The sequence below is a fragment of the Rana temporaria genome, chromosome 6 (genome assembly GCF_905171775.1).
Source record: "Rana temporaria chromosome 6, aRanTem1.1, whole genome shotgun sequence".
Lineage (NCBI taxonomy): Eukaryota > Metazoa > Chordata > Amphibia > Anura > Ranidae > Rana > Rana temporaria.
This window is the reverse complement of record NC_053494.1, coordinates 97125602-97145384: the sequence shown is the minus strand read 5'-3', so window position 1 is coordinate 97145384 and position 19783 is coordinate 97125602. Positions and strand designations below refer to the sequence as shown.

Sequence of the window (19783 nt, the reverse complement as noted above, 5' to 3'; positions counted from 1 at the left end):
AAGACGCTCCCTCAAACCAAAAATAAAGGTCAGGGAAAATGATCAAACCACAAAAGACGAGCTATGCGATAACCTGGAAGAGCTATGGGAACGAGTTTCCTCCCTCATGTCAGGACTTAAATCCTCTGGTGATACCACAAGCTTACAAGTTGCCATCAGGCGGCTGAACACAGCTCATGAAGGATACAAGAGACTGTCCACAAGGTATATAACCTTTCTAAAAAATGCTAATAATGATGAAGCCCTTTCAGAACTGAGCAAGGCAGAATCAATAGACATTCAAAGAGACACCATGGTGCTGCTTGCTAAAGATAAAGCGGAACTCCGCATCTCCCATTTGCAAGAAACTAGATCACAAAGATCAAATTCATCCAAACATTTCTCTCAGTCATACAGATCATCATGCTCAAGAAGCTCAGCCCTAAGCGACAGACTACTAGAGGCCTGCATAAATGCACAGCAATCCAAAGTCAGACGTTCCTTCACCGAAAAAGAAGCAGAAGCAGACGCCAAGAGGGCAGAAGCAGAGGCTCAAGTAAAGATTCTTAAATCAGAGATGGAAGAGGAAATTGCATTAGCTAAAGTAAGACTACTTGAGCAAGCATTAAGCCAAGCTCTTGATCCAGTCTGCTCGCTACCACAGGAGCTAGAAGATCCAGCTGACCGCACCAGCGACTATGTACTGGAACAATTAACTGCATCACCCCCAGTATGCAGTACTGTCCAAGCCGACAACACCGAAACCTCCAAGTAATCTCCACCTACAGTGCCAGTGTCACTTACAGCACCCGAGCAACCTGATGGTGTTCACCCAGATGTGCCTTCTCAAGGACAGTTATTACGAAAAATACAAAAAGGGCCATCAGGCGTTTCCTGGCTAACCCCCACAGCTCAAGCAGCAGTCATCACGATCTACAGAGGCTAGATCACAGCTCAACCCTGCAGAAACATCATTCTACCTGGATGCATCTCACCCTTTCACGCCACAAAGCCTACACGCCCCGGCGGCACCACAGGTTGTACAAACAGTGAGAAATCAGATATGTCTGAGTTTGCCAGGATTATGGCGAGCAGAGAGCCAATTAACACAAGTCTCTCAAAATTTGATGACCGTGCAGAGAGCTACAGTGCTTGGAAGGCAACTTTCAAGGCCGCCATTGCCAACCTCAAACTAACCGCAGAGCAGGAGCTCGACCTCCTGATCCAATGGCTGGGCCCAAGCTCCACAAACCGCATCAAGAGCCTCAGAACTGTCTATGTGGAACAAGCAGAAGCAGGTCTCGCTGCCGCCTGGCAGAGACTCGAATGTACCTTCGGCAGTGCGGAAGCAATAGAGAAGGCCCTATTCAAGAGACTGCAGAACATCCCAAAGATCAATCTTAAGGACGTCCATAAGCTTCAGGATTAGAGTGACCTGCTCATGGAACTAGAGCTTGCCAAAAGAGACCCACGTCTGATCGGGCTGTGCTACCTGGATACAGCCCATGGAGTGAACCCAATTGTCGTGAAACTACCATACAGTCTGAAAGAAAAGTGGGCGGCATCAGTCTCAAGGTACAAAAGGGTGCATGACGTCACCTTTCCCCCATTTATTCATTTCTGCAGATTCATTGATGAACAGTCCCACATGAGGAATGACCCCAGCCTCGATTTCCTGGAGTTCAACACTACAGCTCCAGCGACACCATCACCAAGGTATGAAAGCGCCATGCATAAACACAGAGGCCCAGATTCTGAAAGGGCTTACGACGGCGCAACGCCATGTGCGCAGTCGTAAGTCCTAATCTGGGCCGTCGTATCTATGCGACTGATTCTTAGAATCAGTTACACATAGATAACCATTAGATCTGACAGGCGTAAGGCTCCTACGCTGTCGGATCTTAAATGCAATTTTTTTTTCGCCGCTAGGTGTCGCCGACGTAGTTTTCCCGATCGAGTATGCAAATTAGCAAAATATGCGAATTCCCGAACGTATGCCTGACCGATGCAGTGAAGTTACGACGTTTACGTAAGATTTGCGACGCGTAAAGTTGCGTTGGGTATATGAGGTGCAGTCAATGTTAAGTATGGCCGTCGTTCCCGCGTCGAAATTCGAAAATTTACGTAGTTTGCGTAAGTCGTCCGTGAATGGCGCTGGACGCCTTTTTTACGTTAACGTTGAAACCAATGACGTCCTTGCGACGTTATTTAGCGCAATGCACGTCGGGAAATTTTAGGGACGGCGCATGCGCAGTACGTTCAGCGCGGGAACACCCCTACCCGGATCATTTGAATTAGGAGGATTTACGCTACGCCGCCGCAACTTTACAGGCAAGTGCTTTGTGAATCAAGCACTTGCCCGTAAAACGTGCGGCGGTGTAACGTAAATGAGATACGTTACGCCGCCGCAAAGATGCGGCGATCTACAAGAATCTGGCCCAGAGACTTTAAGAGCAGCGTGAGTGTTAGAAAGACTAACCTACCGTCTTCTGCAGCACCCACGGGTAGACAGTACAATACCTCATCAGGAGACAAGTCCTTCAATCGTGAATGTCCCATTCATAAAAAAACACACTCACTGAATAAATGCAGGGGGTTTAGATCCAAACCCATACAGGAGCGCAAGAAGGTCCTCAGCGAGCTTGGGGTATGTTTCAGATGCTGCGCTTCATTGGAGCACATGGCTAAGGACTGTAAATCCATCATCAAGTGTGAGGAGTGTCATAGTGAAAGACATGCCTCAGCTATGCACCCAGTTCCACTGCCCAGAGACTCACCAGCTGCCATCACCACCAGTCCCGCTCCAAGTCATGGCGGGGCGCCCCAGAACCACGCCAACACAGTCGCTGCTGTTTCCTGCTCATGTTTGGAAGTATGTGGTGAGGGCTGGGGTGATAAATGTTGTGCCCGAATATGCCTAATCAAGGTCTATCCAGAGGGACTACCAGAAAGGGCAGTAAAAATGTATGCCATCATCGACGACCAAAGCAACCGGTCCCTAGCAGGACCTAAATTCTTTGAAGCCTTTGGGATAAAGGGACCATCAGAACCCTACATCTTAAACACCTGCTCAGGCCGCATAGAGACTAGCGGCAGGAGGGCGCAAGGATTCATTGCTTCCCCCATCAGTGGGAATACAGAAATACCCTTACCAACGCTGATTGAATGCGATCAAATACCCAACTATAGGGATGAGATTCCTACCCCAGAAGCTGCATCTCACCAACCGCACCTAAGGCACCTAGCCAACGTTATCCCACCTATGGACAACAATGCTGAGATTCTACTCCTGCTTGGCAGAGACAATCTAAGGGTGCACAAAGTGCGCCAACAGTGTAATGGTCCCGACTACGCACCATATGCCCAGAGGCTGGACCTGGGATGGGTAGTCAAAGGAAATGTATGCCTGGATCAACCAGTAATCGACTCCTTCAAAACGTACGTGCGTGGAGATGGACGCACAACTTGCATTAAGCCGTGTCCTCATCACTATGAAGTGAAGGAGAAGTCTCCAGACCTCGTACAACCACCTCATTTCTCCCCTCTTTGCTGACGACTTGGGGAGATCAGTCTTTCGCACAACCAAGGATGACGATAAAGGAGCCTTATCAGTAGAAGACAGAGCACCCTTTAAAGACGAAACCAATCACTGGGTTTCTCCATTACCCTTCCGAACCACCAGGGTAAGACTCCTGGACAATCAGGAGCAAGCGCTATCCAGATCTAACTCTCTTCAGCGTACCATGAACAGCAAGCCTGAAACGAGAGAACACATTGTCGTACCATCCGAACTTAAAGCGGTAGTTCACCCTCACTTGCATCATTTTTCCATCGAGACAGGCATTCCATCGAGACACGCAAACATTTTTTTTTTTTTCTGCTACCATAAAATCAGGCATTGTAGCGCGAGCTACAGTATGCCTGTCCCGATTTTTTTACCCCCGTACTCACTGTGTACTTGTACATTAAAGATTTCGGCTCCCGCGGGGAATGAGCGTGCCTATGGAGAGGGAGGATGATTGACGGCCGGCCCTGGCACGTCACTCTCCCCGAAGACAGCCGGAGTAGGTCTTGGCTCTTTACGGTGCCTGCGCACAGGCTATGCGCAGGCGCCGTGAAGAGCCAAGCCTATTTCGGCTATTTCCGGAGAAGCGTGACGCGCCAGAGCCGGCCGTCAATCATCCTCCGTCTCCATAGGCACGCCCATTCCCCGGTATCTTCGATGTACGAGTACAAGGTGAGTACGGGGTAAAAAAATCGGGACAGGCATACTGTAGCTCGCGCTACAATGCCTGATTTTATGGTAGCAGAAAAAAAAAAAAATTTGCGTTCATAGGGTGAACCCCCGCTTTAATCCAGCAGATCGCGCCACCAGGCCTACGTCTGTGGGTTCCTTTGCTAAATCTACTTGGCTTACAGGCCCAGAGTTTCTGCTAGGACGAGCAGACAAATGTGAACAGGAAGTTTTCAGCATCCAGGATCCGGATAATGATCCAGAAATCCGCGCCGAAGTTAGCGCATTAGTCACTGAAACCAAGCAGACCTCCAGGCCTGACTGCCATCGTTTTGAACATTTCTCCAGTTGGATGAGACTTGTCAGAACCATTGCAAGGTTAGTGCACATCGCCAGATGTTATCACAATACTCAGGAAGATAAAGATTGTCATGGTTGGCACGTCTGCCATAAACCATTCTCTGCTGAGGACATTTCTCATAGCGAGTCTCTCATAATACGTCATGTCCAGCAGGAGGAATTTAACGCAGAATAGAAGTGCTTGAACAACAGACAGCAGATTCCTATAAAAAGTCCTCTTGCCAACTTAAATCCAATTATGGACACTTTTGGCCTGCTTAGAGTTGGTGGTCGTTTGAATCAAGCCCACCTAGGAGTTGCAGAGCAAAATCCTGTCATTATTCCCAGCAAACATCATATCACCACGTTGCCGATCCGACATTACCACAAAAGGATTGAACACCAGGGCAGACAAATCACTGGGGTAGATTCAGAAAGCAATTGCGTCTGCGTAACCATAGTTACGCAGCGCAATTGCTTAGTTGCGCCGGCGTATCGACTGCTCCTGATTCAGAGAGCTCGATACGCCGACTGCAGCCTAAGATATGACTGGCATAAGGCTCTTATGCCGTCGTATCGTAGGCTGCATTCTTACGCTGGCCGCTGGGTGGCGTTCCCATAGTGGTCAGTGTAGAGTATGCAAATTGCATACTAACGCCGGTTCACAACCGTACGCGCTCCCTACGTACGCAGTTTACGTCGTTTACGTTCGTCGGGTTCCGCGTAAGGCTGCTCCTGCTATTAGCAGGGGCAGCCAATGCTAAGTATACCCGTCGTTCCCGCGTCGCGATGTTTAAAAATTACGTTGTTTGCGTAAGTGAATCGTGAATGGCGCTGGACGCCATTTACGTTCACGTTGAAGCAAATGACGTCCTTGCAACGTCATTTGCCGCAATGCACGTCGGGAAAGTTTCCAGACGGAGCATGCGCACTACGTTCGGCGCGGGAACGCGCCTAATTTAAATGATCCACGCCCCCTACGGGATCATTTAAATTACGCGCCCTTACGCCGGGCATTTTTAAGGAGCGCCCGCGCAAATTACGTAGCTACTGCTTCATGAATGAAGCGTAGCGCACGTAATTTACGGAGGCGCAGCGTTAAAACGGTACGCTGCGCCTCCGTAAGAGGGCGCAATTCGTACCTGAATCCACCCCACTGAGGGCAAGTTAAGGTCTGCGGGTCTTTGGATTATAGGTATGAAGAAACGTGTAGCCCAACTACTGCACGACTGTATGCACTGTCGTAAAGCCGGAGGAAAACAGCTACACCAACAAATGGCCGACTTGCCCGTGGATAGACTATGTACAGAGCCGCCCTTCACCTACACTTGCCTGGACGTCTTTGGACCATGGATGTGTCCGCACGTAGAACCGTGGCGGTCACGCAAACAGTAAACGTTGGGCCGTGCTATTTACTTGCATGAGTGTGCGAGCCGTTCATATAGAGGTGATAGAGTCTATGGACACATCCAGCCTCATTAATGCCTTAAGATGGTTCTTTGCCATCAGAGGACCAGTGAAACAGTTGAGGTCAGACCAGGGAAGTTACTTTATCGGAGCCTGTAGAGAACTGAACATCGACACTAAACCCATCCAAGATCAGTTGGCAGAGAAAGGTTGCACCTGGATTTTTAATCCTCCTCATAGATCCCACATGGGGGGTTCCTGGGAGAGAATGATCGGGATCTCACGCAACATCTTAAATTCTATGTTGATGGATGTAAACTCTTCAAGACTTACACACGAGACTCTCGTCACTCTTCTCGCTGAAGTTTCAGCTATTATCAATTCAAGACCCCTTGTGCCAGTATCTATGGATCCTGAAACACCAGCCATACTGTCTCCGGCTATTCTACTTACCCAAAAAAATGACAATATGCTAACGCCTAGTGGAGAATTTACTCATGGGAATATCTACCAAAAACACTGGAAACGTGTACAACACCTGGCAGATTACTTCTGGAACAGATGGCGAAAAGAGTATCTCAATATTCTTCAAGGAAAGAGGAAATGGCAACATCAAAAACCAAACTTGAAAGAAGGAGACCTCATATTGATGAAGGAGCAACAAACCGAAGGATCGCCTGGCCTATGGGACTAATTTCAAAGGTTCTTCCTAGCAAGGATGGCAAGGTCCGAAAGGTGGAGCTGAAGATCTTTAGGAAGGGTGAGCTTAAAATGTTTGCAAGGCCAATTAACGAACTCATTCTAATATTACCCATTGAGAACGTTCCTGAAGGATGAAAAGGACTGAACTTGAAATTCACAGTTCTACCCCGTTATGGGTCAGCCAACCCACTATGTCATGTTTATTGCATTTCACATGTTCTTTGTTACATGTTTGTATCATATTTTTATGGACATTCGTCATAGTGAAATCTCCTTACGGAAATTTCAGACGGGGAGTGTGCTGTTCTCAGTTATTTGTACATTGCATTTTCAATCTTTATTTCTCCATGTTTGTTTTCATGCATCTCTTGTCCTGCTGCCATCTGCTGGCCAGAATTTGCATGCCACACGTCTCTGTTCTTGTTAGTAACGTTTTTTGTAATGGAGGCGTGGACTCTAGCTGGGCTGGCCTCTTCACTGGGGGCAGCCATCTCAGTTTTTCAAGTCACACAGCAATTATCAGTTATACCTTCATTCGCCTTCATGTGGGAACAGAACAATCCTGCTCTAGAGAAACACCCCCATAACATTATACTACCACCTCAATGCTTTACTGTAGGAATGGTGTTATTTGAATGGTGAGCTGTATTGGATTTCCAGCAGACATAACGTTTTGTGTAGAGGCCAAATAATTAAATTTTAATCTGGCCATAACACCTTTTTCCATGTGGCCTCAGAATCTTCAAGGTGCATTTTGGCAAAGCTCAGTCGTTACTGCATGTGGCCTTCTTGATGAGTGGCTTTATTCTTGCAACCCTCCCATACAAGCCACAATCGTGGCAAATTTGTGATATTGTCACATGTACACAATGACCACTCTTTGTCATAAATTCCTGCAACTGCTTCAGTGTTTCAGTAGGCTTCTTGGTAGCCTCTCTGATCAGTTTCCTCCTGGCTCTTTCATCCAGTTTGGAGCAACGTCTTGATCCAGGGAGGGTCTGTGTTGTTTACCGAATACCTTCCACTTTGTAATAATAGACTTCACTGTGCTTCTAGGCATTGATAAAGCTTTTGAAATGGTTTTGTATCCATCTCCTGACTTGTGCTTGTCCCCAACTTTATCCTGGAGATCTTTTGACAGTGCCTTACCACCCATAGTTGATTGTTTGCTTCAATTGCACTACCAGGGACTGAAATGCTCAAGGAAAGCTCTTTTCATACTGAGCTAATCAAAATGACCACAGCCGATCACAGTTGAAATTCAAATGGCTTTGTGTGCTATTGAGAAGGTGAATAGCTACAGCTAATTGAGATTACAAGTCATTATTATTAGGAGGAGGGCGGCGATTCCTTTTTCAACTCTGTGATTCTGTTTTTGAATATTTTTTTTGCTGGTGTTATATCTTTCAAAATACAGCTGGATAAAACAAAAACTGTCTGTCTTCATTTCAGGCTGTAAAGCAACAAAATGTGATTATTTTAAAGGGGGTGATTATTTTCTATACCCACTGTATATAGATGAATCGGGACCTCCATATGTCTAGTGGTGATCCCTCTAGTGATGCATCCTAGAATGCCATTTGCTTATCCCACGACCTGGTCACACTGTTTCCACATTTTGCAATCATCTGAAATAAGTACTCACAAATCTTTTACCTCTATAGTGCTGGCCAACATTGTACCCCCAATGTTGTACTCTCTAAGGGATTATTTTTCCCTAGGTGCATTATTTTACATTTAGAAACATTGAACATACGAAAAACGCAACAATAATATGTGCATTAATATTTGTACATGATGTTATATAACTGTAGTCAATGCCATCGCATTCACCTATATTCATTATCCATAAATCCATATGATGCCGCCAATCCTCAGCTGCAGGCCCAGCAAACTGATATACACAGATCTCTAAAGTTCCACAGGAGCGGGATCTGCAGCCAGCGGAAACCATAAAACTGTCACAGATATACCCGTCACTGGCTGAATAGAAATATTCAAATGAAAGCTTGACAGCACTAACACCACCCTCCTCATCCCAGTGGTATACACCAAATACCACAGAAGGGCAGGGGGTGGGAGATGACCAGGATTGATATTTCCAATATACCCACTTTCTGGCTACAGCCAAAAACAACAAAGTCAATAAATCCAAACAGTCTATGCAGATGAGAAGATCCTATAAACCTACATCACAAGCTCTACTCATATGTAACCAAAGTTTGAAACAATTGTTACAATGAAAATTACAAAATAGCAACAAACCAAAAATACAGTAAATAAGAGAAAAGTAAGCAGAAATTCATGCAAAAACAGTAGACCTATTCTATATTCACAAGCTAGAGGAATAGTCCCCAGTTAGAAATTACAAACTGTGGAGGCAGGGGCCTCCAATATGTGCACCATATGTCAAAATATTAGACATCCGGTTTCTTCATATCTGTCAATATCTATATGCTACATCAAATTGTGTGTGAAGGGAATGTGCATTTCCCACTGCCACAGCCAAGGAATATTGAGCATCTGAAACAAGCCCAAACCTGAAGGCAAATTCTAACAGGTTAATCTTAATCCTCTGATATAGAAACATTATACATCATATTGATGTATTGATCATCATCAGGAAATAAGAGGGTCCTGTTCGATATACTTGGTTGGGGAGGGGAGATGAGCAGATGTGCTGAGTGAACACTCTCTCTCTTCTATCTTCTTCAAGATCCCAGGCTGAGAGAGGCGCCAAGAGCGACTGCTGACGATCGAACTAGTCACCTGACCATGACGTCACACAGACGTCAACCAGCTGGAGGGGGTCGGAGCTCGACTGGAGGAATTCGGGCTATGGAGCCAGGACGCCAAGCAGGGAGACAAGAGGAGAGGAAGCGTGGTGCCTCAGATGCCAATGGAAGCCGTGTGAACTGAGCGAATCACGGATCCCTAACTCCAGGTCGTGCATCCAGGCAGCAGATCAGGGTCCCCCGGAATACGGTAGGGGATTGCCAGTAACAGGACGGGGGAGGAAAGCCCCTGAACAGGACACTTTAACATTAGGGCAAAGCCCACGGAGAGTGTGAGAGGACCGGGGGGCTCCTGAGCAGGGTTGCTTGGTGGCCGACGGGGGGTCCCCAAGAGCAGAGACTGGCCTTCAAGGGCAGACAGACAGTCTACTAATCAGTAATCAAGACCCCCTGGCACAAGACCATGGCAATTTGAGGTCCCTAAAGACTGATTGTGTGAGACTAGGGTGCACAACCCCTGGGAAGATTATGTTGGTGATGAGCAGAGGTGTCCAACTCCAGAGGGGGGTCATGTGGCCACTGATGGAAAAGTACTGGCTCCACAGTCAACAGGCTCCTTTTCAATATGGGGGGATAGGCTGTCCCCAAGGTCAACCGGGGGTATGGAAGACACAGAGATGGACATTAGGGAACTTTTAAGGGCTCTCCCTACTAAGACAAACATTCAGCAACTGATAAATACAGTAAAACAGTCATGCCAACAAGCAGTTGAGGGCCTAAGAGAAGACACGCGGGCATTGGGACCAAGGGTGGAGAGTTTGGAAAATAGTCACGAGGCAATGGTACAGGGGGTGGCGGATGTTCAGGACATCACCAAAAATCATGAAGAAGTTTTAAACTTAGGGACAGATGGCAGAATATCCACATAAGGGGGCTACCCAAACAATCCGGGCGCTCAAATTGGCTTTAACAGCTCAAAATGTATTTTGCCAGATTATGGGGGACTCTGCACCTGAGTTTATAGAGATAGAATGGGCTCATCGGATTCCATCTTATGCTATTCAAAATATGGAAAAACCAAGAGACGTTATATGTAGATTACACAAATATGCAGTAAAAGAAACCATTATAAAAATTGCTCGTAGCAAGCCCGAAATTGTTTTTGATGGTAACCAGCTCTCAATTTTTTGCTGTCAGAAATTCCGACAGAAAATGTGGCCTACACACGGGGCACAATGGGGCCTACACACGGTCGGAATTTCCGAACCAAAAGCTGACATCGAACATTTCTTGTCGGAATTTCCGATCGTGTGTACGCGGCATAAGACCCATTGAATTTACACCCGTACACTTTCTATTTCACGGGGTTCCTGGATCTATTAAATCTTATAAGAAGAGTATTACACTGCATTTATTGAATGCAGCCAATTTATTAATACCATGGTTCTGGAAACAGACCCTTTGCCCTACTCTGTTGGATTGGAAAAAGGAGGTTAACATAATAATGGAAGCGGAAAGATGGGTTTATGCAGTGAAGGGCCAACAGGATACATTTGAGAAGATATGGGCAGGTTGGGTGTACTATGCCCCAGAGATAGGTAGAGAGGAAAGTGCCCTGGACTAGGTGGACATGAAGCATGGTGTGCCTTCCATGTCCTCTGCATGGTACTTTTGGAAGTTGTTATAGAAGTTGAAATTTTGAATATTGACCCATGTCTTTGGCCTCGTACATACGATCAGTCCATCCGATGAGAACGGTCCGAAGGACCGGTGTCATTGGTTAACCGATGAAGCTGACTGATGGTCTGATGTGCCTACACACCATAGGTTAAAAAAACGATCGTGTCAGAACGCGGGGAGACGTAAAACACGACGTGCTGAAAAAAAACGAAGTTCAATGCTTCCAAGCATGTGTCGACTTGATTCTGAGCATGCGTGGATTTTTAACCGATGCTTTTGCATACTAACGATCGGTTTTGACCTATCGGTTAGGCATCCATTGGTTCAATTTTAAAGCAAGTTCTCATTTTTTTGACCGAAGGTTAACTAACCGATGGGGCCCACACACGATCGGTTTGGACCGATGAGAACGGTCCATCAGACCATTCTCATCGGATGTACTGAATGTGTGTAAGCGGCCTTTCACTTCTCTTCTTTTTTTTCTCCCCTCTCCCTAGAGGTACGGGTGTATGGGAGCGCGGATACCTGTGCACATGTGAGGGGGGGGGGGGAGTAGGTGACGAGGGTGGCTCCGTTACTACATTGATGGTAGAATGCATTGTTTGGGATAGGAGAGGTGGTAAGAAGGCAGTGTTAAGTGGGGGGAATGTGGACACATAAGGATTGAAGTAATGGAGAGTGATAGACATGGTAGCTAAGGGCCAGGGTAATTCACAGGGTCATTTGAATCACTTTAGTTAGGGAACCACTCAATACATGTTGGGTGTGATAGTGTGGCTATTAGAAGCCTCTTACACTTGGAGGGGGGGGGGGTCTTTCTTTTAAATGGGAGGAGAGAGAAAGGGAGGGGACTTAAATGGCAATTATTTAGGGAATGGAATGGAGGAAGGGATCGGGGAGCATCGAATATTCAACGTCTTTATGCACAGGTGTATAGGGGGGTGGGGTATGGTGGCAGAATCAAGGGACACTAGGAATTTGAGTAGAAAGAGCTGGGTCCCCAGGAATTGAAGCGACAGAGCCAACCCAATTTCTTTATAAATAAGGCATGTGCAAAAGGGGGAGTTAATTGGGGTTTTCTTTTATTTTTCTTGTTTCTCCCTTTTCTTTTTTTTTCCTTGTAGTCTTTTTTTTTCTACCTAAGTTGGGTGTGTCACTCGTATCAGTTTTTAGAATATAATATTTTGGAATGTTTTATATTTAGGTAGTTTATTTTATGATATTATAGAATATAAGGTTGTATGGCTTGATATGTTGAACTTTAATAAAATAAAAATGAACAAAAATGTATTGATCATCAATAAACTCCCAATTGACTGATAAAAATGTGTCAAGTGGCATTCAAAATTGAGTCCCTCAGGAATTCTTGTTCTTAGATAAAAAATCCAGTGTAGTTTGCGTTTGCACAGCAAACCAAAAGTGTCGATACCTCTCTTCGGACAAGTCACCTTTTCAATACCTTGAATACATATGGCTGTTATATCACCCCCGTGACACTCAAAATGACATGCAACACTCATATCATGTTTATTAATGCTGTCATATATATGGTAACGGAGATGTCTTCTGGTGGCACAACACATATATTGTATCGCACATCCAGAGCAAGTAAAAATGTACACCACATTTTTAGTGTTACAATTCTTTACCACTTACGGTGGACCTAAACTTGTTCTGCCTTACGATTCTGGGACAACATGGACAACCAGTCTCCCCACATTTAAAGTTCCTTCTAATCCACAACCAACCTGCATTATCTGTCACTGGAGGTGAAAACAAGCTTGGGGACAAATACTGTCCCAATGTCAGGGCCAGTCTTGACACTGACTAGATACTCTTTGTACCTTGGCAAATGTACCTTTGTACAAAATAGGGATATATCTCTCAATAATCTTCTTAACGTTTGGGTACTCCTCTCAAGGGCCCTCATCCCTAATAAAAGCAGTGGTTTGCTTGGGAGGAGTTATGCAAATATTAAAATAACTTGAGTGGATATCAGTCTGGAGGAGTAGGCATTCCTCGATAGTAGAGCTGCAGGATTCTGGCTAAAATGAGAACCACAACTTTTTTGATTAGAATAAAGATCACGATTCTCACGGTGTAACATCATCTTTCACATTATACAAAAAATTGGGCTAACTTTACTGCTTTTTTTCATTGAAGAGTATTTTTTCCCCAAAAATGTGTTTGAAAGACCACTGCGCAAATACAGTGTGACATAAAATATTGCAACAACCACCATTTTATTCTCTTGGATCCCCGCTAAAAATATATATATATGTATATACAGAGCTTTTTTTCTCAGAAAATAGGTGCAGGAACTCAACCACGACCCCGTTCAGATTTCACAAACAGTAGAAGGGTCTTAAAGGGGCATTAAATACCACACGGCGTGCAGAGCTGTCACTTGTAAACACAGAAACCAGACTTCTGTGTTTACAAGTGATTGTGGTGAGCAGGCACCAAAGGGTCTGAGCCAGAGGTGGTGGAACTGAGTTCCCCCTGAAAAAAAAGCCCTGTGTATATATATATATATGGGGGATTGTTCAGCTCAGTAGTAGATGCATTTTGGTGTAGGGAGTCCACATCATTTATAGTTAAGGGCCTGGTAGCCCATGTTTATTAAATGAAAAAACAAACAAAAATGTCCACTCAGGAATCCCACGCAGGGGTTTAAACGTAATTCGGACATAGCTGAAAAAGCTAGCCCACGTGGCTACTCTTCAACAGCACTGATGCTATAGATACTGGTCCCTCAAACCACCATCTCTTCCAGGCCCACAGTCTTGGATGCACACAGCTTTGGGCTCCTTAACCACTTAAAACTCGGACCATTACGCAGGTAAAGGACCTGGCCAGTTTTTATGATTCGGCACTGCATTGCTTTAACTAACAACTGCGCAGTCGTGCGATGTGGCTCCCAAACAAAATTGGCGTCCTTTTTTTCCCACAAATAGAGCTTTCTTTTGGTGGTATTTGATCACCTCCGCGGTTTTTATTTTTTGTGCTATAAACAAAAATAGAGCGACAATTTTGAAAAAAAAAACCAATATTTTTTACTTTTTGCTATAATAAATACCCCCCAAAAAATATATTCTCAGTTTAGGACGATACGTATTCTTGTACATATTTTTGGTTAAAAAAAAAAAATCGCAATAAGCGTTTAACGATTGGTTTGCGCAAAATTTATAGCGTTTACAAAATAGGGGATAGTTTTATGGCATTTTTATTAATATTTATTTTTTTACTACTAATGGCGGTGATCAGCGATTTTTTTCGTGACTGCGGCATTATGGGGACATATCGGACAATTTTGACACATTTTTGGAACTATTGTCATTTTCACAGCAAAAATTGCTATAAAAATGCATTGTTTACTGTGAAAATGACAATTGCAGTTTAGGAGTTAACCAATAGGGGGCGCTGTAGGGGTTATGTGTGACCTCATATGTGTTTCTAACTGTAGGGGGCGGGGCTGGACGTGTGACGTCACTGATCGCCTTTCCCTATATCAGGGAACAGACGATCAGTGACATTGCCAATGTGAAGAATGGGGAAGGTGTGTTCCTTGGGCAATGTCAGTACAGGAGAGGAGCCTGTAAACCAGGGGTAGGCAACTTCGGCCTTCCAGCTGTTTTGAAACTACAAGTCCCATGAGACATTGGAAGACCCTGACAATCATGACTCAAAGGCCTCGTACACACGACCGAACATGTCTGCTGAAACTGGTCCGGCGGACCGTTTTCATCGGACTGTCCGCTCGTCTGTACGGGGCCCTAGAGGCAGAGGCATGATGGGATTTGTAGTTCCACCACAGCTGGAGGGCAGAGGTTGCCTACCCCTGCTGTAAACTATGCACTACTGAAGGCAAGGCTGGAGTTCAGCTCCAAATACCCAAGGGGCAGAAAACAAAGTATGCTTTAGGTAGGCTTCATTATAATATTTATTATACATTTTTATATGGAAACTGGAAGTATAAATCAGCCATCAGACACAAAGTCCACATGCTTCAATCTGATAAAAGAGATATTTATACACTAGAAATGGACTTACCCGATTTTGAATCAACTGCTAATATGACTTCTGAATTTCCAATTAATAGACAACCAGAATGTCCTGCACCACCAAGGTTATGGATTCCACACTGCACTAACTGAATATTGTCATCATCACTAACAGGGATGACCCACAAAGTGCTCCCATTTGTCCCGGACAAGGCAGATAAAAAGAAGCATGGAGACTTAAAACCTGTAAAGAGAAAAATACATAACTGAATTTGAGAGGTTGTAAACATCTTATTAATTCAGCATAGCTACAATACTGTACTTGTAATAATGCCCATCAGTATCGCCCACTATAGTTAAATCGGTAGTTAACCTCCCTGGCGGTATGATTCTGTCTGGAATTACGTACCAAAAGCGGTACAATTATTTTGCAAGGAAATTTGGCGTTTTATACGGTAGGTCTGTAATTTTTAGGAATAACTCACTTAAATCTGACCAAGCAAGAGTCTTGTAGGCATCCCGGGTATGATTTTTTTTTTTAAAACAAAATTATAAATTATAATATAATAAATAATTATAAATAATTATAACAAATAATAATATAATTATAATAAAAATTATTCAATAATGTAATCAACTCAAAATCACAGAAATTTGCTCAGTTGAAGAATTGTCGCTGTCATTATTTTTATATGACGAATTTCCCCACAAATCGCTATCGCACATTTCTGCAAGTGATTATAATTTATTATCGCTGTTTTCTAGCTGATCTAAAACAATTTTTGACATAAAGGGACACTTTTGGACAATCTACAGTTTTTAGGCAGAAAGAACATTTTTTATTATATAAAAGTACATGCAGGGCACTGGGCAGACCACTAGGGACAAGGGGTGTGTGTATTTTTTACATACAGTACTGTAATCTATAAGATTACAGTATACTGTATGTAAAGTGTTTGTTTACTTTTTTGAATTTGGCGCCGTTCTCCGCCCCCGTGCGTCGTAACGTCGCAGGGAACGGAGATCGGCGGCACACGGGGACACTGTGTGAATCGAGCGAGGAGGTCCCGCTCGCTCACACAGCGGGGTGGCATCGCTAGATCCAGGGACAAGGTAAGTAACTTGCCTGTGGATCCAGCGAGAAGGTAAGCCGCGCCGCTGCACACTCTGCACGTCCACCCCGAGCGTGACTCGGGGATACCGATCCTAACATTGGAAACCTACCCCGAGTCACGCTCGGGTTTACCGCCAAGGGGGTTAAAAAAAAAAAAAAAAATGAACCCTCGGGTGGTTTAAGCCATAAACGTGCTAGTATGCACTGCATACTAGCACATTATGACAGACTTACTGTACCTGTCTAAAAAAAAAGTCCTCCAGCGCTGTGATTTCAGTGCTCAGACACTTCCATCTTCACACGGTCTACCTTCTGTGTTCTGTCTGTTTGGCCTGTTGAATAGCCAGGCTGTGATGACGTCCTTTCCAGAATGCATATGGCAGTCACATCCCTTTGGCACAGATCTGGTGCCGTTTGCTAAGCTGCATGGCTTAGCGAACATGAGGCAGGAGGAAGCCTTTAAAGCAGAAGAGACTGATATCCCACAGTCCCCCATTCAAGTGCAAGTGCAGTAATTAGATCGGACACAACCAAAAATTACTCTGTAGGGAGAAGTGCAACTTTCAGAGGGATAATATCCCTAAGGATAGGCTGCCACTAAAGTAGGAAGTTGAGATTCCATGGGGCGGGGAACTCAAACAAATCAGGGAAGGTGCACAAAGGGGTGCTTTGAAAAGACATGCTGCACCACATAGTGGAAAACAACTAGGCCTAATATGAAGAAATACCTTGCATACTCATAGTTCAAAGGGTCAGTTCCCTCCAGCCTTAACTGTTAAGCCTCGTACACACGATAGGATAGCCAAAAGGACAGCGGTCTGAAGGACCGTTGTCTTAGGCCCCGTACACACGGTCGAACATGTCCGCTGAAACTGGTCCGCGGACCAGTTTCCGCGGACATGTCCGACCGTGTGTATGGCCTAGCGGACAGGTTTCCAGCAGACAAAAGTTTCTTAGCAAGCTAAGAAACTTGTCCGCTGGAAACATGTCCGTCGGACATGTCCGATGGTTAGTACACCTAATCGGACATGTTCCGCTGGTTATGACGTGTAACCAGCGTCCCGAAATCCTGCGCATGCGTCTCATTGATTCAACGCATGCGTGGAAGCATTGCACTTCCGTGTTTGAGAACGTCGGTGTCTTCTACGTCACCGCGTTCTCTGTCCGCAGGGATTTTGGTCTGATGGTGTGTACACACATCAGACCAAAAGCTCCCAGGAGACATATACGATGAAAACGGTCCGTGGACCGTTTTCATCGGACATGTCTCCTTGTGTGTACGGGGCCTACACACCTATGAAGCTGACTGATGGTCCGTTGTGCATACACACCATCAGTTAAAAAAACGATCGGGCCAGAACGCGGTGACGTAAAACACAACGAAGTGCTGAAAAAAAACGAAGTTCAATGCTTCCAAGCATGCGTCAACTTGATTCTGAGCATGCGCAGGTTTTTAACGATGCTTTTGTATACTAACGATCGGTTTTGACCTATCGGTTAGGCGTCCATCGGTTAAATTTTAAAGCAAGTTCTCATTTTTTTGACCGAAGGTTAAATAACCTATGGGGACTACACACGATCGATTTGGACCAATGAAAACGGTCCTTCAGACCGTTGTCCTCTGGCGATCCTATCGTGTGTACGAGGCCTTACTATAGTATAAGCGTGGAAGCAGGACTTTTAAAATGGAGTCCAACAGTACCAACAATGAGGTAGCATCAGTTCTTCAGCCTGACCGAGAGTAGGTCACACTAGACTAGAGGTTGTGCAGGAACTCAAGATCTGGAAAATGCTTGGCAGCTAACACACTACACAGGTCTGTAAAACACCACAATGCAGCGCTTACTGCAAAAAGGTCACATTCCAGGCTAGCCCAGCAATCTTTAGTCCAGTGAGTTCTGGGTATGGCCTTCAAAAATGTTGCCGAGTGTACACTGATCCGGATAGTTGCTGCGTAAAGACTAGCTCACACATCGTTTTTGATGTCTTGGTTAAAGTCATTGCAGAAAAAAAAAAATATCCATGGTGTATTGCGTATCTTGATCGAAGAAAAAAAAAAAGTGAAAAAAAAAAAGCTAACAAACTATAGTTAGACTTATCAGCAAAACTGAAGAAAAGTTGTCCACCCTCATAGGGCACTAGCAAAAAATGGAGGCATGATGGTTAGAGGTAGGGTTAAACAGGGCTGGCATAAAAAATAAATTGTGTTTGCCAAACACATGCCAGTGGCAGTATAACCAAACTATTTAGGAATTCCTAAATGACTTTGGCTCTCAGTGGAGGATGAAGATAGATACTTTCAGGCCCCATACACACCATAGAATCTATCCGCAGATAAATCCCATCAAATGGGTTTCTGCGGATAGATCCTATGGTGTGTACACTCCGTCGGATATCTATCCGCAGATAAATCTCCCCTGGAATGGATTTCCAGCAGATAAATATTTGTCGACATGCACAGAATATCTATCTGCTGGAATCCATTCCAACGGATGGATCCGCTCGTCTGTACAGACTTACCGGATCCATCCGTCCAAAGGGATTCCCCGCACGCGCCGTAATGAATAGACGCATGCGTGGAATTCCTTATATGACAGTGTCGCGCCCGTCGCCGCGTCATAATAGCGGCGACGGCGCGACACGTCATCGGCAGAGGATTTCAGCGCGGATTTCAATGCGATGGTGTGTACACGCCATCGCATTGAAATCCTCTGAAATCTTAGAGAGGATTTATCCGCGGATACGGTCCGCTGAACCGTATCTGCGGATAAATTCTATCGTGTGTATGGGGCCTCAGACAATTCTGGAAGGTATGCATGGCTGGGAATACTATAAATAGGTCAGTGGGGGAGCAGAAAGTCAGTTCAGGATTAGAATCAAAGGGGGTTATTTACGAAAGGCAGATTCACTTTGCACTCAAAGTGCACTTGGAAGTGCAGTCGCTCTAAATCTAATGCCGTGTACACACGTTTTTAATGGCATGGAAAAAAACAACGTTTTTCTCTACGTGATTCTTGTCAAGCCTGCCTTGCATACACACGATCGTGAAAAAAAATGCTCGAGCAAAGCGCGGTGACGTACAACACGTAGGACGGCACTATAAAGGGGAAGTACCATTCGGATGGCGCCACCCTTCGGGCTGCTTTTGCTAATTTAGTTTTAGTAAAAGTTTGGCGAGAGACGATTCGCGCTTTTCAGTCTTCGTGCTTTTCAGTCTGTTACAGCGTGACGAATGTGCTATCTCCATTACAAACACTCGTTTTACCAGAAGGAGTGCTCCCGTCTCATAACTTGCTTCTGAGCATGCGCGTTTTTTTTCCCAGTCGTTAAAGCCTACACGACCGTTTTCACGGCGTGAAAAACAACAAGAAAAATTAGAGCATGTTCTAAATTTTTAATGCCCATTTTTCACGTCGAGAAAAATGCTCTGGAGCCCACACACGATCGTTTTTACTGACCAATTAAAAAAATTGCATTTTTCTCGTCATGAAAAACGGTCGTGCATAAGGAGTAGATCTGAAATGAGGGGAAGCTTTGCTGATGTCATCATCCAATCATGTTCAAGCTAAAATTTTGTTTTTTATTTTCC

The 19783-nt window shown here is 44.9% G+C and overlaps 1 protein-coding gene across 1 annotated transcript in view; it reads right to left on the bottom strand.

Annotated features, from left to right (window-relative positions):
- FAM234A (family with sequence similarity 234 member A) overlaps positions 1-19783 on the bottom strand; it is a 149476-nt gene that overhangs the window by 104933 nt on the left and 24760 nt on the right. Inside the window, exon 4 of the mRNA XM_040357037.1 lies at positions 15130-15324. Coding sequence (XP_040212971.1) covers positions 15130-15324 — 195 coding nt within the window. The remainder of the gene's footprint in view (positions 1-15129; positions 15325-19783) is intronic.